At 42.5% G+C, this 27,686-nt stretch overlaps 1 protein-coding gene across 3 annotated transcripts in view; it reads right to left on the bottom strand.

Moving 5' to 3' along the window:
- Nucleotides 1-9,011: 9,011 nt before the first annotated feature.
- The window catches only part of nup107 (nucleoporin 107), a 64,576-nt gene continuing 45,901 nt past the window's right edge, over nucleotides 9,012-27,686 (bottom strand). For all 3 annotated transcript variants that reach the window (XM_086009220.1, XM_086009218.1, XM_086009221.1), the window contains 14 exons: nucleotides 27,592-27,651; nucleotides 27,305-27,450; nucleotides 27,136-27,184; nucleotides 25,121-25,190; nucleotides 24,855-24,973; nucleotides 24,224-24,262; nucleotides 18,905-19,055; nucleotides 16,738-16,850; nucleotides 16,206-16,308; nucleotides 14,528-14,688; nucleotides 13,911-14,036; nucleotides 13,714-13,827; nucleotides 10,641-10,808; nucleotides 9,012-9,408 (listed from right to left, as the gene is read on the bottom strand). In XM_086009220.1, coding sequence (XP_085865346.1) covers nucleotides 9,301-9,408; nucleotides 10,641-10,808; nucleotides 13,714-13,827; nucleotides 13,911-14,036; nucleotides 14,528-14,688; nucleotides 16,206-16,308; nucleotides 16,738-16,850; nucleotides 18,905-19,055; nucleotides 24,224-24,262; nucleotides 24,855-24,973; nucleotides 25,121-25,190; nucleotides 27,136-27,184; nucleotides 27,305-27,450; nucleotides 27,592-27,651 — 1,527 coding nt within the window. In that variant the 3' untranslated portion in view covers nucleotides 9,012-9,300. The remainder of the gene's footprint in view (nucleotides 9,409-10,640; nucleotides 10,809-13,713; nucleotides 13,828-13,910; nucleotides 14,037-14,527; nucleotides 14,689-16,205; nucleotides 16,309-16,737; nucleotides 16,851-18,904; nucleotides 19,056-24,223; nucleotides 24,263-24,854; nucleotides 24,974-25,120; nucleotides 25,191-27,135; nucleotides 27,185-27,304; nucleotides 27,451-27,591; nucleotides 27,652-27,686) is intronic.

The raw sequence follows: 27,686 nt of genomic DNA on the forward strand, positions 1-27,686 counted from the left end.
AGAGGGATCTGGGTGTGCAAGTACACAGATCCCTGAAGGCGGCGGAACAGGTGGATAAGGTGGTAAAAAAGGCATATGGGATACTTGCCTTCATTAGCCGAGGCATTGAATATAAGAGCAAGGGGGTTATGATGGAGCTGTATAAAACACTGGTTAGGCCACAGCTGGAATACTGTGTGCAGTTCTGGTCGCCACACTACAGGAAGGATGTGATCGCGTTAGAGAGGGTGCAGAGGAGGTTCACCAGGATGTTACCAGGGCTGGAGCGTTTCAGCTATGAAGAGAGACTGGGCAGATTGGGTTTGTTTTCCTTGGAGCAGAGGAGGCTGAGGGGGGACATGATTGAGGTGTACAAAATTATGAGGGGCATAGATAGGATGGATGCTGAGGAGCTTTTTCCCTTAGTAGAGGGGTCAATAACTAGGGGGCATAGATTCAAGGTAAAGGGCGGGAGGTTTAGAGGGGATTTGAGAAAGAACTTTTTCACCCAGAGGGTGGTTGGAGTCTGGAACTCACTGCCTGAAAGGGTTGTGGAGGCAGAAACCTTCACAACATTTAAGAAGCATTTGGATGTGCACTTGAAATGCCATAGCATACAAGGCTACGGGCCAAATGCTGGAATATGGGATTAGATTAGGCAGGGCTTGATGGCCGGCGCGGACACGATGGGCCGAAGGGCCTCTATCCGTGCTGTATTACTCTATGGCTATATCCGTTCCATCACTAAGACCAACCATTTCCATTGTAACATCGCCCATCTCCGCCCTTGCCTCAGCTTATCTGCTGCTGAAACCCTCATTCATGCTCTTGTTACCTCTAAACTGGACTATTCCTGGCTGGCCTCCCTGGTTCTACCCTCCATAAACTTGGTCATCCAAAACTCCGTCGCCCGTGTCCCAACTTGCACCAAGTCCCGCTCACCTTTCTCCCTTGTGCTCGCTGACCTATATTGGCCCCCGGTTAAGTAACACCTCCATTTTAAAATTATCATCCTTGTTTTCAAATCCTCCCATTCTCTGTAATCTACTCTACCTCTATAATCCCCCAAGATCTCTGCACTCCTCCAATTCTGGCCTCTTGAACATCCCCAATTTTAATTGCTCCACCATTGGCGGCCGTGCCTTCAGCTGCCTAGGTCCTAAGCTCTGGCATTCCCTCTCTAAATCTCTCCGCCTCTCTACTTCTCTTTTCTCCATTTAAGACGCTCCTTAAAACCTACCTCTTTGACCAAGCTTTTGGTCACCTGCCCATACATCTTAAATGGCTCAGTGTCAAATTTTGTTTTTTGATAACGCCTTGGGACGTTTTATTATGTTAAAGGGGCTATATAAATGTAAGTTGTTGTTGAGTTTCCTCCTCCTCTGCCCTTCCCTGCCTCCTCCCCACCCACCGGCCAGGCAAGTGGCCGAGTCTCCTCCCCCCTCCTCCAGAGCAACTAAATCAGCTGTCTTTAAAGGGACCACTGGAGACTGCCACCAAAAAAGGAAGTAAAACATTTATTTTTATTACCTTAATGTTGAGCCAAAAGGATAAGAAGCGTTGCTCCTGGCGCCATATTAAAATTGTGAGCCACTGCCGAGTAATGCTCACTCCCTCCCATTCTGCTTCCCCGCCCAGACTCACAGTCTCCTGAATGACCGACACACTCCTGCATGTCAGTCTTGCCTCGATCCTCTTGCTCATCAGCTTCAACGTGCTGGTTTGCATTTGCCACTGGGTTCATGCCCAACGTCAGGTGCAAATCAGTTTCTTGGTCATTGAGACAGAAACAATGAAAAGTTGGACAGTGATAAGAGAAAGAGATAGTGGTGAACGATTGTTTTTCAGACTGGATGGAAGTATACAGTGGTGCCCCCCAGGGGTCAGTATTAGGATCACTCCTCTTTTTGATATATATTAATGACCTGGACTTGGGGAAACAGGGTATATTTTCAAACTTTGCAGGTGACACGAGAGTCCAAAATGTAGTAAACAGTAAGGAGGATAAGAAGAGACTTCAGGAGGACAAACAGACTCGTGCAAGGGCAGACACATAGTAGACAATGTTCCTTTTAAGTTGCCTGGCCCGGTGTGTGGAATTTTGAATGGCCAAAAAAATTAGAGGGACCATTGATGGCAGATGCAATTTAACACAGAGAAGTGTGCATTTTAGTAAGAAAAATGAAGAGAGGTAATATAAACAAAATGGTACAAGAGGGTGCAGGAGCAATGAGACCTGTGGGTGTACATACACAAATCTTTGGAGGTGACAGGACAAATTGAGGCGGCTATTAAAAAAAAATTGCTATCCTTGGTTTGATGAACAGAGACAGAGTACAAATGCAAGGAAGTTTTGCTAAACCTTTATAAATCATTGGTTAGGCCCCAGATGGAGTATTGTGTCCAATTCTGGGCACCACACTTCAGGAAGGACGTCAAGTCGTTAGAGAGGGTGCATTGGAGATTTACTTGAATGGCACCAGGGATGCAAGACTTCAGTTATGTGGAGAGACTAGAGATTCTGGGGTTGTTCTCCTTAGAAAAGAGACGGTTAAGGGGAGATTTAATAGGTGTTCAAAATCATGAAGGGTTTTGATAGAGTAAATAAGGAGAAACTGTTTTCATGACAGAAGTGTTGGTAATCAGAGGATACAGATTTACGGTAATTGGCAAAAGAATCAGGTGAGACAAGGAGAAAGAGTATCTATGCAGAACAGTCCCACTTCAAGTATGACAAACTGCACTGATTACACACCTGTTTCTACTTTTGTTACATTCAGATAGTAAGCATCCAATTATTTTCTTCAGTGGAAAATCATTTTATGTTGCTGAAAATGATTTGAATAAAAACATGTATAAGATTTCACCTAAGCTTTAACAAGAGGTATTTATTTTTCACTTTAGGAAGTGTATTATGCTGAAAGAGGAAAAAAAGGAGACAGAGAAAATGTAAGTTTTTTCTAATTGAATTTGAAAACATTTCAAGCAGACAAAGGCTCTGATTTTCCATCAACAAAACATGGGTGATGGCAATGTAAACATTCCATTTGGTAACAGGAGAGAGCGTGAGACAGAGCGCAACACTTGTCCAGGAACCACAACACATGTCTGGGAACCAATCATAAAACACCAAATTTAGTGATTGCAGAGATTTTAGAAACTTACAAATCACATTGCCAGACCTACCCCTTCTTCCTGCCAGTGCTGCCAAGCATAATCCCTCAACCCTCCCCAGTTCTCGTTGCTGACAGAATCTCCACAGAATAAAAACATGAATAAGATTTCACCTAAACTTTTAAACAAGTAGTATTTATATTTAAACCCCATATTCTGTCAAACCTCAAATTTCCCCTCCACAGTAAATGGCATACTATAGGACCCAAGTACTACCCCAAGCTATCACGTTCTAGGACCCCTACATAAGTTGTCAAACTCCAGGACCATGTTCCAACACTAACAAAGCCTAACACCACTCTCCAGTCAAACTAAGCCCCATCCCTTTCCCCAGTACAGCTAAATACCAGGTCCCTACTTGTTATCGAGGACGTATTACCAAAAGCTTATCTAGATCTTGAGGCCAAGCCATGACACACTCAAAGGTAGGGAGTTGGGACTTGCCCACGAGAGTGATTTAAGATGAGCCTAAATAATCTAAACTAAGGGTAGAAAATATTGAAAAATATAAAAGACAGTAACACAAAATGAACCAAAGTGGGAGACAGACAGTTACAAAGATTTTTTTTGTTTATGCAGGAGGCCTGCTATTCTATATCTGCAGTTGTAATAAGAATTTCCACTTATGCTATGAATACTGGGATAGCCTCAAATGTGAAGCCAGATTGGTCAGATTATTGGCACAGTGCAGAGATGATAGATTGCAATCTCAAGCAGAGGGCTCCTGTTGAATTCCAGAGGGCTTCTGTTGAACACTTGAATTCAAGTGTTTATAGGCCTGTTTAATGGCCATTACTTCTTGAACACTTCTCTTATATACATCAGCACTCAAAACAAATCGTGAAAACCAAGGTACCAAGATTTTTGTACAATATATAGAAGCAGTCATCAGATCCAGAATTTGTGCCAAAGGGGGCAAAACAACCAGGTCTCGGTAGAATATACTCGCACTGCACAACATGGCTCGAGAGATCATTCTTGTGTAGAGAAGAGAAAGACTGCTACTTGCATATTTAAAAAGGTTAAAAAAGAGAGGAAAACCCAAGTCATTTTTGATAGTGACTTCAGGTAGTTTCTTAATGCAGGTATATTGTTAGATTGGTCAGATTATCAGTATTTGACTATCTTCAGAAACAGTTTCACTGTAATTTTACAAAACATATGTAAAATTCTACACACGCTGCATACCGTCCGAGAGATGTGAATTGACTGAAGCTAGAAAGTGACCAGCTGTAGTTACACTCTGAGGTTACCATATGATGGCTAATTCCTACATATCTTCAGGATGCTGTTTTTAAATCCATTGAGGGACAAATTGCTGAAGCAATATGGACAAAAGCTGAAGCGTTTGCAACATCTTCAGCCAGAAGTGCCGAGTGGATGATCCATATCGGCCTCCTCCTGAGGTCCCCACCACCACAGGAGCCAGTCTTCAGCCAATTCGATTCACTCCACGATATCAAGAAATGGCTGAGCGCACTGGATACAGCAAAGGCTATGGGCCCCGACAACATCCTGGCTGTCGTGCTGAAGACTTGTGCTCCAGAACTAGCCGCGCCTCTAGCCAAGCTGTTCCAGCACAGCTGTAACACTGGCATCTATCCGACAATGTGGAAAACTACCCAGGTATGTCCTGTCCACAAAAAGCAGGACAAATCCAATCCGGCCAATTACCGCCCCATCAGTCTACTCTCAATCATCAGCAAAGTGATGGAAGGTGTCGTTGACAGTGCTATCAAGCAGCACTTACTCACTAATAACCTGCTCACTGATGCCCAGTTTGGGTTCCGCCAGGACCACTTGGCTCCAGACCTCATTACAGCCTTGGTCCAAACATGGAGAAGAGCTGAATTCCAGAGGTGAGGTGAGAGTGACTGCCCTCGACATCAAGGCAGCATTTGACCCGAGTGTGGCATCAAGGAGCCCGAGTAAAACTGAAGTCAATGGGAATCGGGGGGGAAACTCTCCACTGGCTGGAGTCATACCTAGCACAAAGGAAGATGGTTGTGGTGGTTGGAGGTCAATCATTACAGCCCCAGGACATCGCTGCAGGAGTTCCTCAGGGCAGTGTCCTAGGTCCAACCATCTTCAGCTGCTTCATCAATAACCTTCCCTCCATCATAAGGTCAGAAGTGGGGATGTTCGCTGATGACTGCACAGTGTTCAGTGCCATTCGCAACTCCTCAGATAATGAAGCAGTTCATGCCCGCATGCAGCAAGACCTGGATGACATTCAGGCTTGGGCTGATAAGTGACAGGTAACATTCGCGCCACACAAGTGCCAGGCAATGACTATCTCCAACAAGCGAGCGTCTAACCACCGCCCCTTGACATTCAACGGCATTACCATTGCCGAATCCCCCACCATCAACATCCTGGGGGGTCACCATTGACCAGAAACTTAACTGGACCAGCCACATAAATACTGTGGCAACAAGAGCAGGTCAGAGGCTGGGTATTCTGTGGCGAGTGTCTCACCTCCTGACTCCCCAAAGCCTTTCCACCATCTACAAGGCACAAAGTCAGGTGTGTGATGGAATACTCTCCATTTGCCTGGATGAGTACAGCTCCAACAACACTCAAGAAGCTCGACACCATCCAAGACAAAGCAGCCCGCTTGATTGGCACTCCATCCACCACCTTAAAACATTCACTCCCTCCACCACTGGCATACTGTGGCTGCAGTGTGCACCATCTACAAGATGCACTGCAGCAACTCACCAAGGCTTCTTCAGCAGCACCTCCCAAACCCCGCGACCTCTACCACTTAGGACAAGGCCAGCAGACGCATGGGAACACCACCTCCAAGTTCCCATCCAAGTCACACACCATCCTGACTTGGAAGTATATCGCCATTCCTTCATCGTCGCTGGGTCAAAATCCTGGAACACCCTCCCTAATATCACTATGGGAGTACCTTCATCCCACAGACTGCAGCAGTTCAAGGCGGCGGCTTACCTTCTCAAGGGAAACTAGGGATGGGCAATAAATGCGACGTCTACATCCCATGAACGAATAAAAAAAATTAAGAGTTAAAATTTCTGAATGTTCATTTAAATTCTACAATAAATCTATTTGTTTTGTGGTTTTCAGCTAAATGTAGAACTTAAGTTTAACATTTCAAGGAACACTGGATTTTACCCAGAAGAAAATATTGCAGCAAAATAATGTTCAGGTTTTAGAAAGAACAAACTTACATTTATATAGTGCTTTTGATCCCAAAGTGCTTCATAGTCAATTAAGTACTTTTGAAATGAAATCATTGTTGTAAGGAAGTAAATGATGGTATCAAATTGAAAAAAGGCATACAATGTTGCCAAGATTAGTGGGAGGCCAGAGGATTGGGAAATTTTTAAAAACCAGCAAAGGACGACTAAAAAAAAATGGATTAGGAGAGTAAACTAGCAAGAAATATAAAAACAGATAGTAAGAGTTTCTACAGGTATATAAAAAGGAAGAGAGTAGCTAAAGTAAATGCTGGTCCCTTAGAGGATGAGACTGGGGAATTAATAATGGGGAACAGGGAAATGGCAGAGACTTTGAACAAATATTTTATATCAGTCTTCACGGTAGAAGACACTAAAACTATCCCAATAATACATAATCAAAGGGCTATAGGGAGGGGGGGAACTTAAAACAATCACTATCTCTAAAGAAAAAGTACACGGTAAAATAATGGGACTAATGGTGGACAAGTCCCTTGGATCCGATGGCCTGCATCCTAGGGTCTTAAAAGAAGTGGCTGCAGAGATAGTGGATGCATTGGTTGCAATCTATCAAAATTCCCTAGACTCTGGAGAGGTCCCAGCGGATTGGAAAACCGCAAATGTAACGCCCCTATTTAAGAAGGGAGACAGACAGAAAGCAGGAAACTATAAACCAGTTAGCCTAACATCTGTCATTGGGAAAATGCTAGAGTCCATTATTAAGGAAGCAGTAGCAGGACATTTAGAAAATCATAATAGTCAAGCAGATTCGGCATGGTTTTATGAAAGGGAAATCATGTTTAACAAATTTGCTGGAGTTCTTTGAGGATGTAACAAACAGGGTGGATAAAGGGGAAACAGTGGATGTGGTGTATTTGGATTTCCAGAAGGCATTCGATAAGGTGCCACATAAAAGGTTACTGCACAAGCTAAGAGCTCATGGGGTTGGGGTTATATATTAGCATGGATAGAGGATTGGCTAACTAACAGAAAACAGAGAGTCAGGATAAATGGGTCATTTTCCAGTTGGCAAACAGTAAGTAATGGGGTACCACAGGGATCAGTGCTGGGGCCTCAACTATTTACAATCTATATTAATGACTTGGATGAAGGGACCCAGTGTAATGTAGCCAAATTTGCTGATGATACAAAGATAGGTGGGTAAGCAAGTTGAGAAGAGGACACAAAGAATCTGCAAAGGGATATAGACAGACCAAGTGAGTGGGCAAACATTTGGCAGATGGAGTATAATGTGGGAAAGTGTGAGGTTATCCACTTTGGTAAGAAAAATAAAACAGCAAATTATTATTTAAATGGAGATTACAAAATGCTGTAGTACAGAGGGACCTGGGGGTCCTTGTGCATGAAACACAAAATGTTAGCATGCAGGTACAGCAAGTAATCAAAAAGGCAAATGGAATGTTGGCCTTTATTGCAAGGGGGTTGGAGTATAAAAGCAGGGAAGTCCTGCTACAACTGTACAAGGTATTGGTGAAACCACACCTGGAGTACTGCGTACAGGTTTGGTCTCCTTATTTATGGATTGGAGGCAGTTCAGAAAGGTTCACAAGGTTGAGCAGGTTAGGCCTAAACTCATTGGAGTTTAGAAGAATGAGAGGTGATCTTATTGAAACATACAAGATACTGAGGGGGCTCAACAGGGTAGATGGGGAGAAGATATTTCCCCTCATGGGGGAATCTAGAACTAGGAGGCATAGTTTTAGAATAAGGGGGCACCCTTTTAAAACGGAGATGAGGAGAAATTTCTTCTCTCAGAGGGTTGTAAATCTGTGGAATTCTCTGCCCAGAGAGCTGTGGAGGCTGGGTCATTGAATATATTTAAGGTGGAGAGAGACAGATTTTTGAACAATAAGGGAGTGAAGGGTTATGGGGAGCGGGCAGGGAAATGGAGCTGAGCCCAAGATCAGATCAGCCATGATCTCATTAAATGGCGGAGCAGGCTCGAGGGGGCAAATGGCCTACTCCTATGTCTTACGTTATGTAATTTAGGAAACGCGGCAGCTAGTTTGTGCACAGCAAGGTCCCACAAATAGCGGAGATAAATGACCAATTAATCTGCTTTAGCAGTGTTGGTTCAGGGATAAATGTTTGTCAGGACACTGGGAGCATATGTTGAGCATAGACCATGGGCCGAATGGCCTGTTTCGGTGCAGTAGATTCCATGTAACTCGCCTGGTTTTTCTTTGAATAGTGTCATGGGATCTTTTACATCCACCTGTGATGGCAGAAGGGGTCCCAGTTTAACCGAGAGATGGCACCTCTGACAAAGCAGCACTCCTTCAGTATGGCACTGAAGCGTCAGCCTAGATTATGTATTTAAGTTTCAGGTTTTTTTTTTTAAAACATAAAAGCAATTGTTGACCAAAATAATACAATTATTATATCTTTGCTACATTTAAACTATTTCATGTGTTTCAACAAAAAGTATTTGGGCATAAACAAATCTAGCCAAATTAAAGTAATTTAAAATTTAGCTAATTAAAAAGCTGATTAATAGTGCACTAATAGAATTATGAAATTGTGTCCTACTGATTTGCCAGCATGTGCAATGTATGGGGTGAGTATGATTTGTAGATTTCAATCAATATTTTTAATGGGGAAAAACACAACAGGGTTGATGCCATCAACACAGCAGCTTGAAACTTTTCCACTTTATTGGGTTGTAATAATTACAAAATAGAATGACTGATTTGAGTACAGTTGAAAAAGATTTTTGTACAAAAAAAATTAAACATTTTCAATAAAATTGTAAATCCAAGCAACATCAAATTCCTGCTAAACAAAGTTCAACTTTCTGAAACAAAGAGATGAGGGCAATTGGGGGGGGGGGGGATTACTAAGTTGTCTTTCAAGATATCTGCAAATTGTCGATCCTTATTTTGACAGAATCATACCCTCTCACAGCTATTTTAGGTATCAACTAGGGCTGTAATTCATATCCCAGGGGATCGAGGTTCTGATCCAACAGCTTGAGTGATGACTCCCTCAGCAACCGCAAAAACCTCATCATTTCCTCTTTAGAAAATACCTGTTGTATAGAAAAGCAAAAAAAAACTCAATACTTAATTCTGCTTTGTCCTTCAACACAAAAGTTTCACAGCACATTTTACATTCACCATCATAACAACATCAGAAGTCCAGGAATGCAGGCAGATACCTGAACTAATAGGTCTGAAGTCAATTGTTCATTGAACAAAATATTTTTGGCCATTAAGTGATAGTTATTTTTGTATTCTTATTTAAATTTATTTTTACCCTGTATAAACAAAGTTTATTTTCAACTTTCTTTAGCTTCCCCCCTGACGGGCATCATTTGCTAGCATAGAAAGTGTGTGTGTGTGTGTGTGGGGGGGGGGGGGGGATTGGCTACCTGTGCCAAGGGCTCTGCCAGTGTTTCTCAATGACCAAGAGCACCTCTATACCTATGGAAAAGGCTTTGCGCTCTGCTTGCCAATAGTACAGTCAACATCAGGAACTTGCTGTGTGGGGAATTGGTAGCATGCAGGCCTGTGCCCACAAGTGATGCCAATTTTACATATATAGGAATGAATGAGATTGCAAAGGAGTAAATTTAGGTCAACAGGTGTTAATTTAAAAATTCATTTTTTAAATATCCACTGGTCAGTGCTGTCACACAGTGTACATGAACTTATAGCTTACATTTTGTATCAGGCCTCTTAAATATCAGTTTGTCAAAATTATTACAGATACTGCAGCATCAGATTATCTTAATGAAAAGCTGTTGTTGGCAAAAGCAGCATTAGTAAATTTACAAAGGTTATACAGTTTGAGGATTACGAAGTTGGCAGCATTATACTTAAACATTAACATTTCTTGATGTAATTCTTCAGATGTCATTAATAATAGTTACCTTTTCCACAATAGCTTACCCAGGCACGTCCTTTAAAAAAGCATACATATTACCTATACAATTATGGATGACCCCTTAAGCAGGAATGCCATGTTAACCAAAGTAGCATATATTATTGCAATAAATCCTTTTGGCTATTTGGTGAAATATTTCAAAAGCTTTTAGGACTCCTAAACAGATTTTAAAATTGGTTACCCAACAGCAATAAATCTTTCACCTTGATTGGAATAATGCTTTCAAATATCATGATTGGTAGCCAGCTGTACAACCAGAGTGAATTTCTTTCGGCACGCTCAAATGATATGATTTATTCAGGAATCTTACAAATAAAATTACTATCTTTAAACAAAAGATTCTAAATAGATATCAAATCCGTGTACACAACTTACTTGATAAAGCTTGTGTTGTTCCGATGAAATGATATCAGCTAGCTTTAAGCATTGCTGGTATTGTTTAGTGCTGTGCAGTACTGTGTGAAGCAAGAAGCACATCATTGGTAGGCAGAGCTGACGTAACAAATTCAACTGGTGACTGCGCTCAGCATCCTCTTCAGCATCCTGAGTCATAGTAAACACTTCAGTTAGCTTTAGGAACTTTTTTAAAGCTGTTGCAGGTTAAGTACAACACTTCACCTGGAATGTTAGGTGAAATTTAGCTATTTTCCTCACTTATTGAGCCAATAACTCTCCTGGGTTACCAAAACCAGTAATCACTGTATATTGATAAAAACAGAAAATGCTGGAAATACACAGCAGACTGGTTAGCATCTGAAGAGAAAATAGGTTAACATTTCATCAGAACAGGAAAGTGGAAGATAAACGAGCCCCTTAATAGGATTGAACAACACAAGCGAGCAGCAGACAGAAGTTGTCAGGAATGCTGAATCCTGTCACAGAGAGGCAGATAACAGGCTGAATTGTCAGCAAACAAGGTTTTTGAAAAGCTGGGGAAAAAAGTGTTGATGTACAAAGATCTGTGAAGCAATGAAAAATTATTAAAAGGGATATGAAAAGGTAAGGCAACGAAGAGGCATGGGAAAAATACACAAAAGAAACTGGTGAACAGAAAGGAATTGTTTGGCAAAGTGGTATGAATGATGTCCTCAGCAAGGGCCTGAAGTTCACCCACTTTCACTCCCATATTAATTAACTCAACACAATGACTGAGTTTTTCTGTTGTCACCTCTTTTGGCCCAGTGACTCCACCTCATGAATGTGACCCCTTCTCCTGTCAGCAGCTCTCTGTTGTCCTGGTTCCATCCCTTCTCTACATGATTGAGGTCTATCTTTCTGTGGAGCATGACCTCACTGTCAAACCGTTACTTTCCAGGCTGTCACCAATCTGATTCTTCCAAATAAGTTAAACTGTCTTTCCTCTGTTCAGTTGTAGCCTAATACAAGATCCAAGTTAAACCTGACACTAAAAACTTCACTTAAAATCAGGTATTTAGGAGAATTTGTGATTTTACATTGTACTGGCTGATGCAATTTTTAAAATGAGAATACATGAAGTATAAAAATATTTAATTAACATGAAGAAAAAATTGTTAGCCAAATAAATATTTTACAATGTACAGTAGAATCTCTACTAGATTTTGACTGAACAAAACTCCAACAATGGTCTCCCAGTGCCAGTGATATTTGTTATGTTGGTAATTTTGCGGAGTTTGACTGTTTGAATTTCATGGGCTTGGCAGGTCTGTTGTCAGCACTTGGCTCTCATTTGTAGGGTAGTGCTCAGAACAGGCTCATTGGACTCATGAAATTCAAACGGTCAAAACCCAGTGTTATTGTCTGTAACAATCTCGGCAAATACAGATCATTGTCTGCAGAAGGGCAAGTTATCCAGGCTGGGAGGCCTTCATTAAATCCAGAGTTTCAGTAGACCAGACTTCAGTATGGTGTGGTCCTACTTTGCAATTCTAGAGCTACCAAATTTCCATTCTACCAAAGACGGGATAGAATTATCCAGCATTAATCTTCTGTCAGTGATGGTACTGCACAGAGAATGTATTAAACAGGCAGATAAAATAGGCTCTCAAAATATTCTACCAGAGCCTGGATAACCATCACAGAAATTCAGTGGAAAACAGGTTTGTATTCATTGATGCCTCATAGATTTTCAGTTTTGCTAAAGTTGGTACCAAATAAAGTGGTTCAGTAGCACAAGAGGAGATTAAGTAGCACCCATAGACTTGACTGCTCATTATTCTTCCTCAGTCAAATTAATTTCATCAACTTTTTATATGCCAAGATGGAGTGCCATATAGAAGTCAGCCATTCCATCTTCCACTTATTTTGCTTAGGAGAATGGGAAATAATTTGGGATAAATTACTTGATTTATACCTTGTTGCTGATCAGGAGAAAAACACTAGTTGTAATCAAGGAAAAATGGTCAGATCTTTTGGTAGGAAAACCTACAGACCCTAAAGTTACATCGACACAACACACAGAAGCCAGCCATGGTATTAAACTGTGTCATGTGACCTTGACCATCTAGCTAATAGATGACCAACACATCTCTCTCATATTTAGCAGCCATGTATCCTCTATTTCCACAGCCACCGAAATAAGGTATTCAACTATTTATAAAAACTAAGCCTTTTATTCAAAGTGCAATAAATTCACTTTCTACTTTCATTCACATTCAATTCCTTTTCCTACATAAAATTAAGTGCCAGCTTGGTTCAGCTGGCAGCATTCTTGCCTTTGAGTCAGCTCATATGTTCAGGCCCCACTATGGACTGGAGCACATAATCTAGACAGACACTTCAGTGCACCACTGAGGGAGTGCTGCACCATTAGAGGTGCCGTCGTTCAGAGGCCCTGTCTGCCTGTTCAGGTGCACATATTCGATGGCACTATGCAGTAAAGCAGGGAGTTCTCCTGTTGTCCTGACCAACGTTCCTTCCTCAACTAGCAACCAAAATCATATTACAGGAAACTTTGTGCTATCCGGCACCCACGGGACCGAGCTGCTGCCGTTGCCTCAAAACTTCCATACTCTCCAGAGTTAATGTTGAGAGATACGGAGATTCTTATCTCCGTATTTGACAACAAACACTGTTGCTTAGCAACAGCTTCTAAACACTCGGGTGTGGCCCTAAAGCTCTGTAGCTGAAGCTGTTGCTATAGCTACAGACCTTGCACAACTTGACTGTTCAAACAAAGCAAAAAAAAACAAAGAATAAAAAACGGCTGCTGATTTTTGCCGGTGGCTCCAGATTGCCGGATAGCACAAAGTTTCCTGTATCTGGTTATTCATTTATTTGCTGTATGCAAATTGGCTGTCTACATAGCAGCGACTGTACTGAAAAAGTAATCAATTGGTTGTAAAACACATATCCCGAGGACATGGAAGGTGCTATATAAAATCATTTTTTTCTTTTGGTCTTTTATTACATTTACTAGTTAACCAAGAACATTCTGAATAGCTCAACAAATGTTACATTGTGATTTTACCTCTCTGATGTCAATCAACCATCCTCCATTCACAAAAAGCAAGACATTATAGATCCTCTCTTTTATTTCATTGGTCGCTGCTTCCAAATGGCCACTCCATCTCTCATAATCTTGCTGTTTGGGGGGAAAAAAAAACATCAGTACCAAAAAGCATTGAAAAACACATTGCAACAGCTAAAATTGTATATATTTTGAACCTGGAACTTCTTCTGTTTGTGCTCATGAGCCACTGTCTCTGTGAAACTTGCGCTTGCAGAAATGGTGGGTTCCTGAGGTGCAGATTGCATCTGTTTAAACCATTCATTGAATGCTTCATGAGCTTCCTGGAGAAGAACATAATTTATAAAATTCCATTAGCTAAAAACAAAAGATTGAGAATTCATAAAAGAATTCATCAATACAAGTCAAATAAAACAAGATTACACAGCAAGTGAAATAGGATGTTTTCACAGGTGAAAGACTATTCAAGTGTTACATTTGAAAAATAACTGACTTGCATTTATAAAACGGAGTTACAGGACAAACTAGGAAGGAGCATTCATCGGAATACAAAATCTCCAAGCAGGTTCTTTTTGTATCATATAAATGTTATCTTTAGGGGTGTTGGCCAATTAAATGTTAATGTAACTCTAAACTTAAGATGGTCTGTCATCAACCTTCCTTCAAAATTATAAGGCTAATTCTACATGTACTGGGAGCGCAGATTTGAGTATTGGGACTCCAACAATGTAGCCATATTTCTGTTCCGCATTCCCCTTGAGCATGGTTTCGCTACTAGGAGTGCAGGATTGTGGAATTATCTCTTGTATCTTACCAGATAAGCTCTTATGCACAAGTGCTCCCGGATAGCATTTTCATCCTCTGCTGGAGGCATGTTATCCATTCCGTAATCATCCCAGTTTGTGTACACCTCACCTATAGAATCCTGTGGGATTTTGTTGAACACTTCTTTAGCTGCTTCATGTTTCTTAGCAGCTATAAAACAAAATTATGGCACTTGAATTACATAATACAGATTACACTCGCCCATTACATGGTCTCACTATATATGAAGAATTCCTTAGATTACCTCTTTCTGGCCCCAAACCTACAATGATGCTACATGTAACGGCTCCTCAGCCTCCAAAACAAACCTATCAGGAGGTGATCTTATAAAAATACTGGATACATAATGGAATAAAGTAAATCCGAAACAGTACTTTCAGTTATGCTCGGCACAGGTTGACAGGCAAATTAAAATCAACAGCTGGAACAAGCTACAGTACTAGGAAGGGTGGATGTGGCCACAACATTAGATTAATTTGGGAGAAAACTAGATACTTTAATAGATAAGATATTCTGAAAAGATGAAATAAAATGAGCTGATGGAATTTCTTCATCCAAACCACTTATGAAAAACAATTTTAGAATTATAATTATTAAATGATTAATAATTTTGGATCTTAATGTTGGGATGTGCAATATCAATATTCCTAAAGTATTTAATTAACTATATGTGCACCAATATTCCATCAGAAAAGTCATATTTTAGCATAGTTACCAATTTCACTACTCACAGCACTGTTATCATCCAAAAATAAAAATAGAAAACATGTGAAAAATAAAATGCAATAGATCCTATCTATAATAGAGCATCTGAAGAGCATGCAAAAAGCAGGTCTGGGCAGGAACACAACACCAAGTGTAAGGAGCAACCATGCTCAATGGTTGGCATTATTGTGCATGTTCATAGGCACAATATTTTCACCAAGTACAATACATTCATAGAATAGTAAAAATATCTCAGCAGTGACAGTACACCAAGCAGTCTTTTCACTCATCTACATTATAACTTGTTCAAGCCTGTAGGATTGAATGTAATTAATTTCACAAATGGTCAAGCCCATGGAGCTCTCAACCTCATTTCAATGGAGTAGGCGAGCTGCACACGAATCGTGGCTGAAGATCGGGCCGTCGCTGGGTGGGAGATCAGGCCAGGCTTGCATTCTTTTAACGTGGGGTCAAGAGGAACACTCTTGCTCCTCCCAGCTCCACATTCAGGCAAGTATGGGGACCTGGCTGCCTGTTAGCGCCATGTTGTGCTGTGAGAGAAATGCTCTGGGGCATACCAATATCAAAAATGGGTCCTGCAATTTAAATAACATTCTGATGTTAGCTTAATTTGGACTTGCGCTGCTGGCGCCAGCACATCTGCCTACACCAATATGGCAGGCACTACCAGCTGGTAATGAGCATGCAACTTTACCCAGCCATGTTGGAAGGTTGTTTAGCGCCTGGAAAATGGGCACTGCAGAGCTGAATTTCTAGGCCAGAGAATCCACACATCTATTAATCACAAATCAAAGAGCTTATCAAGCTATATCCATCTAATAGACACTGGGTTTCATCAATTACATTTAGCATGAAAACAAAATCCACATAAGCAAATCATGTATTTACGAATTTTATTGAATCTCTTTAAAATCATATATACAGGAAACAAAACGACATACCCAGGAATTTCCTCATGATAGCATTGCTCTGTTTCAGTGCCTCGGCCCGTTGCGTAGGATCAAACACCAACCACTCAATTACATTAATCTTCATACGATCTTCCTGTAAAAGTCAGCAGTTACTAATTTGACAGCTTGTAAAATTCAAAAATATAGTCACTTTCAATTTTATTGTTAAAACTTTCTTTTTTCAAATATTCATTTGTAACACAATCAAACCAACATTTTTAAAGCAAAGTATTTCAAAATCAAACATCTCATATCATAAGTAATAGTTTGGAATCTCCCATCAAATGAATCACAGTCCAATACAAATATATTAATTATTAGAACAGATTGGGAACAAAATTCCTCCTTTGGAAAGAAGTTAGTTTGAGTACAATACAAAATCCTGTTTTGTTCCTGCATCAGCTTTTTTGTTAAAATTAGATTGCAGGAATTTCACCCCCTTAATATGCAATGAACAGAGTGTATTTTATCATTAAGTACCATTTAAGGTTATAACCAGATCTATGCAGAAAATGACACTCACTTTTGTAGTAGCAGTATCCAAAGATGGCGATAGGTCATGGTGGGTGAACTCCTCGGCATCCTTTTTCCGGATGTTTTCTACAACACACTTGGTCACAGCTGCTACATCAAGACCTAGGTAATAATTTTGGAAAGATATCTCAGTTAAAAACTCATACAAGAATGTGTTTACAGACAGGCTTATATATTTCTTAAAAATGCCATTTAAGCCATATTAACACATTTCAACATTTGTCGATGACTGTATTGTTGTAAATCACTTACTTAGCCATCTTGAAAACAACAAAGTTATTAATGTGAAATGCTTTCAAAAACCTAAATCTAGCCACTTTACTTTGCATGCTTCAATTCAGTAACCAGTAACATTTTTATTCCCTAAAATACAGCATCTGATTTAGTACTTTATATACTGATCCAGAATTTCCTGAAATGGTGTAGCCAGCAAGTTACGCCAAAATTTATACCAATCTTTCCATCGACGAGTTACGTTGCATTTCCTGAGAATCTAATTACCATACTCCAGAACGTAAAAATCGGTGCAAAACAAATGGAAATCAGCGTTAAACAACCGGGACCCGAGGAAAGTGCCAAACTTACACCATATTCAGGTATCACCCTGGGCTTACTCTAGCATCGGAGTCAGAAGGTCATGGGTTCAAGCTGCCCTCCAGAGACTTGAGCACATAATCTAGGCTGACACTTCAGTGCTGCACTGTCAGAAGTGCCGTCTTTCGGATGAGACTTTAAACCGAAGTCCCTTTTGCCCCCTCAGGTGGACGTAAAAGATACCATGGCACTATTTGAACAGCAGGGGAGTTCTCCACTTTTCTGGGCAACATTTGTCTCTCAAACACCATTAAAACAGTTTAACTTTTCATTTATCACATTGCTGTTTGTGGGACCTTGCTGTGTGCAAATTGGCTGCTTTGTATTCCTACAGTACAATAGTGACCACACTTCAAAAAGTAAATCATAGTTTGTGAAGCCCTTTAAGATATCCCGAGGTAATGAAAAGCACTATAAATGCCAAGTTGTTTCTTTCTTTCTATATTCCTTCTTTAAGTCCCTCTCTATGCTAGAAAAAAGTTTGATATCATTTCAGCACATTAGGCACAGCATGTTTAAGAAAATGCAATCATGGATGTATTTCAAATTTAAAATCAAATCATTCTGATGTCAAAGATACAGAAAATACTCTGAGGAGAAATTAAAAAAACACTGGGGGTGGGGGGGGGGGGGGGGAAGCCATAAAACTTCAGAAAAATGACTGGGTCCTGTTGCATCTAAAATTTTAGGCTAAATTTACAGCTATTCAGGACTGGCATTAGTTCAGGAAATGTGTGTGAGCTGCACTTTTGCATGAGCGTGGAGCTACATTAACGAGCTGCAGAGGGTTTCTGTGGCAGTTTCGCGGAATCGGGCGTAAAAGATTGAGGAAATCTGGGCGTAAGTGATTTGCACCCAAATTTCCTCCATCTTCTGCCAAAAATCGATATTACGCCATTGTTTCAATGCAAATTTTCAAGAAATTCCAGGCCATTATCTTTATAGGTGAAACAAACCTAAGGTTTAATTCTGAGAACCAGTACAGAAGAACTGCATTCAATTTTAAGCTACGATAAATGCGAAGAATTCTTGATAAGATTTTGCTACTGCAGTGGCTCACTCCTGAAGGCAAGAGGCAACTCATACGAGCTATTGGAGAGTATTGAATCAGCCTCATTTGCTACTATACTTTGGTCTCAGGATTTTCAATATTTCATTCTGCAGTTTGCAAAGAAATGTTTTGCCCCAAAAGGCTCGCTCCTCCCTTTGGGAGCCAGGCAGCATCCTTCTGATGTGAAATGGACAGTCCAGGGCACAGGTTTCTTTACAGCTTCCATCAATGCTATTTTGTGATTAGACGACAGAAGCATACCATAATATTTGAGCTACCAGATGAAGCACACTGCTGATTAACTAAGCTCGCTGACAACAATGGAAGAAGAGTTTGAGCGACTGTCTGCCTATCAAATTCTGACTGTCTTAATCAAAGATAGGAGGTACCCTGTGCCACCAGGCTGCCCACTATTCAGAAATTACATATAGTAACATTTTATTGGCATTACTCAAAGTTTATATAACAAAAATTAAACATTATTGGATAATACAAACTATTATCTCCTTACCAGCCTCTCTCGCCAGATCTAGACAAAGTTTCCGTTGTTCAGTCTCTGTGACCGTCTCCAAAAATGCAGAATATTGAGCGACAGCCAGCTCCTGTGGCAAGTGGCTGACGTAAAATGCTATTAAATTTGTGTGCTTCGCTCTGATTAGAAGCTATAAGAGACAACATTCAAAACTAATGAAGTTTCAAGATAGATTTTATTCTAATGCAGTAAAGAAGGAGAAGTCAACTTATTTCCATTGTTTAAGAAAGTATGTGATGCTATATTTCTAGGAAGGCTGACTGGATAGCTCTCAGTCACAAATTAGATGTCTTTAACCACAACAGTGAAATAAATAACTATTATCTAGTGGATGGTTTTGTATTCCATTTATAAAAGGAGTGAAGATAAATAATGAGTACATTTTACATTGATTTCAGTCAGTGTGGTAAACCACTTTTATCGTTCACTATCGTTACACTATAGTTATCACTGTTATATCGTTATCACTGTTCACACTGTTGTATCACTATACGAGGTCGCCTCGTCACGCTGTTATACCTGGGCTGACCACTGCTGACTCCGCCCATGGCTCCACCTACCTGCCCAGGTATAAAGGTGGTCGACTGGCTGGTATTCCTCCTTGTTGGATCCGATCGCCCACGAGGGTGGGCTCTGTTATTTAGCCAATAAAAACCTATAGTTACTTTCTTAACTCGTCGCTTTTCATTGGATGAATTGATAGGTATATCAATTTTATTGGCTAAATTTTAAAATGTCGACACCTGGACAGTCAAACGACCAGCCAAGCGACCAGCCAGACGCCCAGCTACAACAGCCACAGCAGCCTGCCTGGCTGCGAGCCCTCAGACCACCGTACCTGGATCTAAATCCACAGGCAGCAAACTCAGCCCTCGACTTTGAACACTGGCTGAGCTGCTTCGAAGCCTACCTGGGAGAATCCGGCGTGCCTCAGAAATCCATGCTAAGAGTTCTGAACGCCCAAGTGAGCCCTAAAGTATTCGCACTCATCCGGGACCTCAAAACATACGAGGACGCCATCAACCGGCTGAAAAGACAGTACCAAACCCCGATAAATTCCATGTATGCCAGACACCTCCTAAGATCCCGCCCGCAACAGCCAGGAGAGCCCGTGGAGGAATTTTTACGGGTGCTACAAGCACTCGGCAGAGACTGTAACTTTAAAGCGGTAACGGCGGCAGAAAATACTGAAGACAATGTCCGCGATGCTTTCGTGAAAGGCCTGCGGTCCGACTACTCACGGCAAAGACTACTGGAAGCAAGGGACCTTGACCTGGACAAAGCTGCAGCCCTCGCTCTCTCTCTAGAAGTGGCCCATCGGGACCTCGAGGCCTACTCAAGGTACTGTAACTCGCGACCCTGGGACTTGGGACCGACCCCGACCGCGATACCCCCCGCAGCACCCCCCCTGGGACCTACCTCAGCGTCGGCGTCCCGGACCCGATCGAGACCGTCACCCCCGGTACCGGCTCCGACATCGGACCCCCGCGATCGGGCCGCCGGCTGCTTCTTCTGTGGCCAGGCGAAACACCCGAGGTTGCGCTGCCCAGCCAGGAACTCTACCTGCTCAAACTGTATGAAGAAAGACCACTTCGCTAAGGCCTGCAGAGGTGGATCATCAGAGGCCAGCAATGCCTCATGCGAGCTGTGGGGGCGGCCATCTTCCTTCAAGGCAACAGAGGCCAGCATCACCACATGTGACTCATGGGGCGGCCATCTTTGATACAGGCAACCGACACCAGCAGTGCCTCATGTGAGTTACGGGGGCAGCCATCTTCTCCGCCATTTTGTCCAACCTCGTGGGAGACGCCATTTTACCCACCACGCTCGATCGCCACCGTGCCTCTAGACCCGACTACCGCCTCACCCGCAGACTACAACGACTCGCTCAGCTATACACTAGCCTCCGTCTCACTGGACCAAGCCCGCCCGCATCACCTGTCCAAGTCAATGATGGACATCAGAGTAAACGGCCACGCCACGACCTGCCTGTTCGACAGCGGAAGCACGGAGAGTTTCATCCACCCAGACACGGTGAGCCACTACTCCCTCCCTGTCCTGCCAACGCGCAACCGGATCTCGATGGCATCGAGATCCCACGCCACAGACATCAGCGGCTACTGTGTTGTGACCCTATCGGTTAAGGGTACGGAGTATAAAAATTTTAAACTCCTCGTCCTTCCCCAGCTATGCGCCGCCGTCCTACTAGGGCTAGACTTCCAATCCCACCTCCAAAGCGTCACGCTAGCATACGGCGGACCCCTCCCCCCCCCCACTCACAGTCGACAACCGACAGATTTTAAACCGCCCACCGCGTAACACCTGCGGCCTATCCACCCTCAAGGTCCCGCCACCTTCCCTGTTTGCTAACCTCACCCCCGACTGCAAACCCGTCGCGACCAAGAGCAGGCGGTGCAGCGCCGGGGACAGAGCTTTCATTAGCTCCGAGGTGCAGCGTCTCCTGAAGGAGGGCATCATCGAGGGGAGCACCAGCCCCTGGCGTGCCCAGGTCGTGGTCGTTAAGACCGGCAATAAAAACCGCCTGGTCATCGACTACAGCCAGACCATAAACAGGTACACCCAGCTGGACGCATACCCCTTCCCCGCATATCTGATATGGTCAATCAGATTGCGCAGTACCGGGTATTCTCCACCATCGACCTTAAGTCGGCCTATCACCAACTCCCCATCCGCCCTGAGGACCGCCAGTATACAGCCTTCGAGGCGAACGGCCGCCTCTACCACTTCCTTAGGGTTCCCTTCGGCGTCACCAACGGGGTTTCGGTCTTCCAAAGGGAGATGGACCGGATGGTTGACCAGAACGGGCTGCATGCCACGTTCCCCTACCTAGATAACGTCACCATCTGCGGCCGCGACCGGCAGGACCATGACGTTAATCTGGAGAGATTCCTCCGTACGGCCCAACGGCTGAACCTTACCTACAATAAGGAGAAATGTGTGTTTAACACCTCGCGCCTTGCCATCCTCGGCTGTGTAGTAGAGAACGGAGTCATCGGCCCCGACCCCGAAAGAATGCGTCCCCTCATGGAGCTACCCCTCCCCCACTGTCCAAAGGCTCTGAAGAGAACCCTGGGGCTCTTCGCCTACTATGCCCAATGGGTGCCCAATTATGCAGACAAAGCCAGACCCCTCATGAAGTCCACATCCTTCCCCCTTACGGAGGAAGCGTGCGCAGCCTTCTCCCTCATTAAGGGAGACATCGCCAAGGCCACAATGCACGCAGTGGATGAGTCCATCCCCTTCCAAGTGGAGAGCGATGCATCCGACTTCGCCCTAGCCGCTACCCTTAACCAGGAGGGGAGACCAGTGGCCTTCTTCTCAAGGACCCTACAGGGCCCTGAGATCCGACACTCGTCGGTCGAGAAGGAGGCCCAAGCGATTGTGGAGGCGGTACGACGCTGGAGGCATTACCTGGCAGGCAAACGATTTACCCTCCTCACCGACCAGCGTTCGGTCGCTTTTATGTTTAATAACAAGCTGAGGGGCAAAATCAAGAATGACAAGATATTGAGGTGGAGAATCGAACTATCCACCTATGATTATGATATCTTGTACCGGCCAGGTAAGCTGAACGATCCCCCTGATGCTCTGTCACGAATTACATGCGCCAGCGCGCAAAGTGATAGACTTCAGACCCTCCACAACGACCTCTGCCACCCCGGGGTCACCAGACTTTACCACTTCATTAAGGCCCGCAACCTGCCATACTCCATCGAGGAGGTCAGGACCATGACCAGGAACTGCCAGACCTGTGCCGAGTGCAAACCGCACTTCTTTAGGCCGGACAGAGCAAGCCTGATCAAGGCCACCCGCCCCTTCGAGCGCCTGAGCATCGACTTTAAGGGGCCCCTCCCGTCCTCTGACCGTAATGTGTACTTCCTCAACATCGTTGATGAGTACTCCCGTTTCCCCTTTGCCTTCCCCTGCCCAGACATGACCAGTACCACGGTCATCAAATGCCTGAACGACCTCTTCGCCTTGTTCGGGTTCCCAAACTATATACATAGTGACCGGGGCGCCTCCTTCATGAGCGAGGAACTCCGTCAGTTCCTACTAGCGAGAGGTATTGCTGCAAGCAGGACCACCAGCTACAACCCCCGAGGGAACGGCCAGGTAGAAAGAGAGAACGCGACGGTATGGAAGGCCGTCCTCTTAGCCTTAAAGTCTAAGGGCCTCCCAACCTCCCGCTGGCAGGAAGTCCTCCCGGCAGCCCTGCACTCCATCCGGTCACTACTTTGCACTGCCATTAACGCCACCCCCCCATGAACGAATGTTTGTTTTCCCCAGGAAGTCGACTACGGGAACCACACTACCAACCTGGCTGACCTCCCCGGGGCCCGTCCTGCTGCGAAAGCACGTGAGGACCCATAAAACGGACCCCCTGGTCGAGAAGGTGAACCTCCTGCACGCCAACCCCCAGTACGCCTATGTGGCTTACCCGGACGGGCGGGAGGACACAGTCTCCTTGCGAGACCTCGCACCCTCGGGCATTCCGGAGACACCACCTTTACCCCCCCCCCCCAAATTCCAGCTCAAGTAGACGGCATGCCGGAACCCCACGAGCCTTCGCCGACCACGCAGACACCAGCATCAACACCGGAGAATGCAACACCGCCGCTGCGACGATCAGAAAGGCTTACGAGGCCTCCGGACAGACTGACTTACCAGAACTGGTAGTACACTTCACCCCGCCGGACTCAAATCTAAACAAGGGGTGAATGTGGTAAACCACTTTTATCATTCACTATCGTTACACTATAGTTATCACTGTTATATCGTTATCACTGTTCACACTGTTGTATCACTATACGAGGTCGCCTCTTGTCACGCTGTTATACCTGGGCTGACCACTGCTGACTCCGCCCATGGCTCCACCTACCTGCCCAGGTATAAAGGTGGTCGACTGGCTGGTATTCCTCCTTGTTGGATCCGATCACCCACGAGGGTGGGCTCTGTTATTTAGCCAATAAAAACCTATAGTTACTTTCTTAACTCGTCGCTTTTCATTGGATGAATTGATAGGTATATCAGTCAGCATTACTTAATTGGGGAAGAAAATGTCGATAGCCAACTTTGCCTTGCAGAGACAAAAGGCAGAAGTAGCACATGGCCATAAATATCACTATGGAGCAGTCGCTCCAACTCAAAATCCTTAAAATAATTTGTCAAATTAAGCGAGACATTGACATCAGCATGAGTATTAATACAAAAAGTTGAAGTACTGTATTTAGTTTGCTTAAAAAGGATATCTGGAAAAACTTGATTTAATTATCTTACCTCTATATAAGTTTTTAGAATGTCTGTACAAACGTCCTCCTGAAAGAAGTAAAACGTCATTTAACCAAGATCATCTGTTGCAGATTTTAACTTGTTTGGAACTATTTATACAAAGCAGAAGGTTAAAACAAGACTGTTAAATTCATCAATAGTTACGCAAGCTTGGGTGGGGAGCAGAGATAGGGATAGACTTCTAGCTAGATTAGAGAGGGAAAGAGAGGTCCTCTTTAACACTGGCCCAGATTTGTTCCAGGATAACAGAATTCGTGGTATTTACAAATTCTTTCACTTAACCCCAGAGGAAGAAATGAAAAAGACTGATTGTAGGCCATTGTTGTCAACATTAGCTCTTTTCATTTTCTAGTAGTAGACCTGCTCATTACCCAAACTTGCTCACCCTTGTGGAATGAATTTCATCAGGTCTTGGTCAGGCTGTTTGATGGAAAACTAAGGAGAGGAAATGGTGTTCACTCTCGATAGAATTAGATTTTAGATGAAGTTCAAGCTTTACTGAATTTAAAATCAAAAAGAAATTGAAATGTGGTTTTCAAATTTTGAATGTTTGTATACTATTGCAATGTTAAGAAACTTTTTCCACAGAACAACATTAAGATGCAATAAACAGGTTTACCTTTATCTGTAGGCCCAAATTCCAAAAGAACAGCACAAGGTGAGTCATGAACCGAAGGAGATGCGCTGGAAGTAGAAATCTGCACTTCGCTAGCCAATCCTGAAATTCATCCATCAGACCTATTATTCATAAAAGAACAATTACATCAGATGGACAAGACATTATATAAATTTTGCATAATAGTACAATTTACAGGATATATGCCAGAATTTCTCTGTACACATACTTACCTACTTCCACTCAGTTTACATTTTTTTTTAACTCACCATCGATGTCTCCCAAGATTATGAATTTTTGAATGATGTGGTAATGAACTTTATTCTCCTCCAACACTTGCTATAAATAAAAATCATAAATTAGTTTAACATTCACATAAATTTCTGTTGAGCACACCCAAACATTTGATACCATCATTTACTACACATTAATGCTATCTAACCTTTGGTACCAATCGCATTCAGACATAAAACGTATGCATTGTTTGATATTAGGCAGTTGCATTTGTGCCATTAAAAAAAAAATCTTATTTATAAACAAAACAAACCAATTTAGGGGAAGGAAAGTGACTTCTGTTTGAAATATATTCTTCCTCACCAGTCTGGAAAAAAATGGTAATTTGTTTTTTTTTAGGAAAAACAGTTACCAGTTATAAGATTCTGTGGGACTAATTGGATAGCTCTTTCAAAGAGGCACAATGGGCTGAATGGCCTCCTTCTGTACTATATCAAATAATGCCATCTAGAATCATAGCACGAGACCATTTCATGCAACTAAAGGCTCCCCTTTTATTAAAAAAAAGTAAAACCTAGGTAAAGGATGAACATTCTGATACTCACGTGGTGACACATTTGTTTCCCATTTCTATTTAACCAAGATATTAAGCCTTCGTGTGTGCCAATCTTAGCCACCCAGTCCTGTTCATTCCATCTTACTTTTTTCTCGCCCAATCTCTCTTTTATATTCCAATCCTTTTCTAACTAAAAATAACTTTTTTTTTACTTAAGTGTTTCCTTTTTTGTCTGGCCTCCACCCATCATTTTGAGGTGGAAACAACTAACCCCTGCTCCCCCTTCAAATTTACAAAATTGGATTTTCATTCACTTTCAAAGCCAGGTTATTATCCTGTCAAAAGGCCAGTCTTAAGATAGATATGGTCACATCTACAGCTAATAAAAATGCATCCAAACAAAATTATGTTCTTGCCAGGCATCATCAGAGCCCTTGGAGTTAGACAGTGCCTGAATGAGCAAACTCAACTACAAGCTGTAAGAGTTTATTGTATAAAAAAAAAAATTCAAATTGCAAGTGTTTTATAATGATTCCCACCAAGTGTTCACCTCATCCCAAGTTAGTACAACTTATTTTTCCTTTTCAAGTTTCCACAAGCAATTCATCACCCCATAAGACCTTCACCCCACCTTTTGTGAATTGTCATCCATAGGCAGCTACTAGGACATGCACATAACTGAATCTCCACTTTTCTCTCTGGGTTTTTGGTTGGAGAAGGGAGTGTTTATCTCTCAGTCAACACTTGCCCATTATGGCACAGCTGAAATAGCACCAATCAGTGCCTATGTCTCATCACTCCATACCACATCACATTGCAGCCCCAATATGTTAGACCATCATGCAGCCCTTCCTCCCTTCCCAGATAAATTCAAAATTCTGGTCTTCATCTATAAATCCCTAAACCATGCCCCACCGTATCTTTACAATTTCAAGTTCTATATGCCCTCTCGAACGCTATGTTCCCAACTCAAACCTTCTGTGTATCCCCCCCTCCCTTCACCCCACTACAGGAGGCAGAGCTTTCAGCTACCACAGTCCAACTCTTCACAATTTCCTCCCTAAATCTCTCTCCACTTTTTGAATAGCTTTCTCTAGATCAATTCCTTTGACCAAGCTTTCAGTCATCCCTAATCTCTCCTTTCCTAGATCGATGTCTTACTTTCCTTATGCCTATTTATTAAATGCTACGGGACATTTCTTTATATTAAAGATGCTATAAAAACACAAGTTCTTATATAAAATTGTACATAAACTTCCAAATTAATTGAAAAAAAAACCTAAGGGGCACTGATTAATCCCATGTCTTTCAAAGAAAAAAAACAACTTTCATTGGTACACAAATCTCACTTCATAACTTGCTTGTACAGTGCTAGTCACAAAATGAGAGGTACTTGCATAATTACTTAGCTGCTGGAAATTCAGAACTAAAAAAGAGGCATTTTGAAAATAGATGATTCAGGAAAAGAACATTTCATCTCATGTTTTCTCTTACCTTTTTGTCTGTTGCTTTCAGCTCTTCAAATATTGCCTCTAATGTCCAACTAAAAATGTACAAGATTGGATTTGTATTTACTTGATCTGTTCAAGAAAACTGCATGAAACATGAAGTACAGTTCACCTGTTTTACAATGTCTATGAAAAGCTTTAGAGTTTATACTTACTTTGCTTCAGTGTACTCTTTAGGTAACTCTTCTAATTCACGCACAGGAGTACTCAATGCACGGATTTCTTGTTCCACAAGACTGTCTACCATGACCCTGAAGTATGCCCAAACACAGTCTTCCCAAGTATCGCACACTGAAAGGAGCTACAATATATAACAAAAATTACTGTATTACTGTAGGGACACAAGTATTTCAACATTTCTTTGTTTTTAAATGTATTTTCTTTTTCTATATGGATTTTCTTAAGAACTGGGATATATAAAGGGAAGTCTTGCATATTTTACCTGTTTGAGATTTCCACTTAGGGCTGCGTAGATTGCTCGCTCATATCTGTTAAATTGTTCCTATAAAACCAAATTTAGGAATTCACAGCTGTTTA

Source organism: Somniosus microcephalus, chromosome 16 (genome assembly GCF_052327205.1).
Source record: "Somniosus microcephalus isolate GS21.2 chromosome 16, FLI_Smic_1.0, whole genome shotgun sequence".
Classification (NCBI taxonomy): domain Eukaryota; kingdom Metazoa; phylum Chordata; class Chondrichthyes; order Squaliformes; family Somniosidae; genus Somniosus; species Somniosus microcephalus.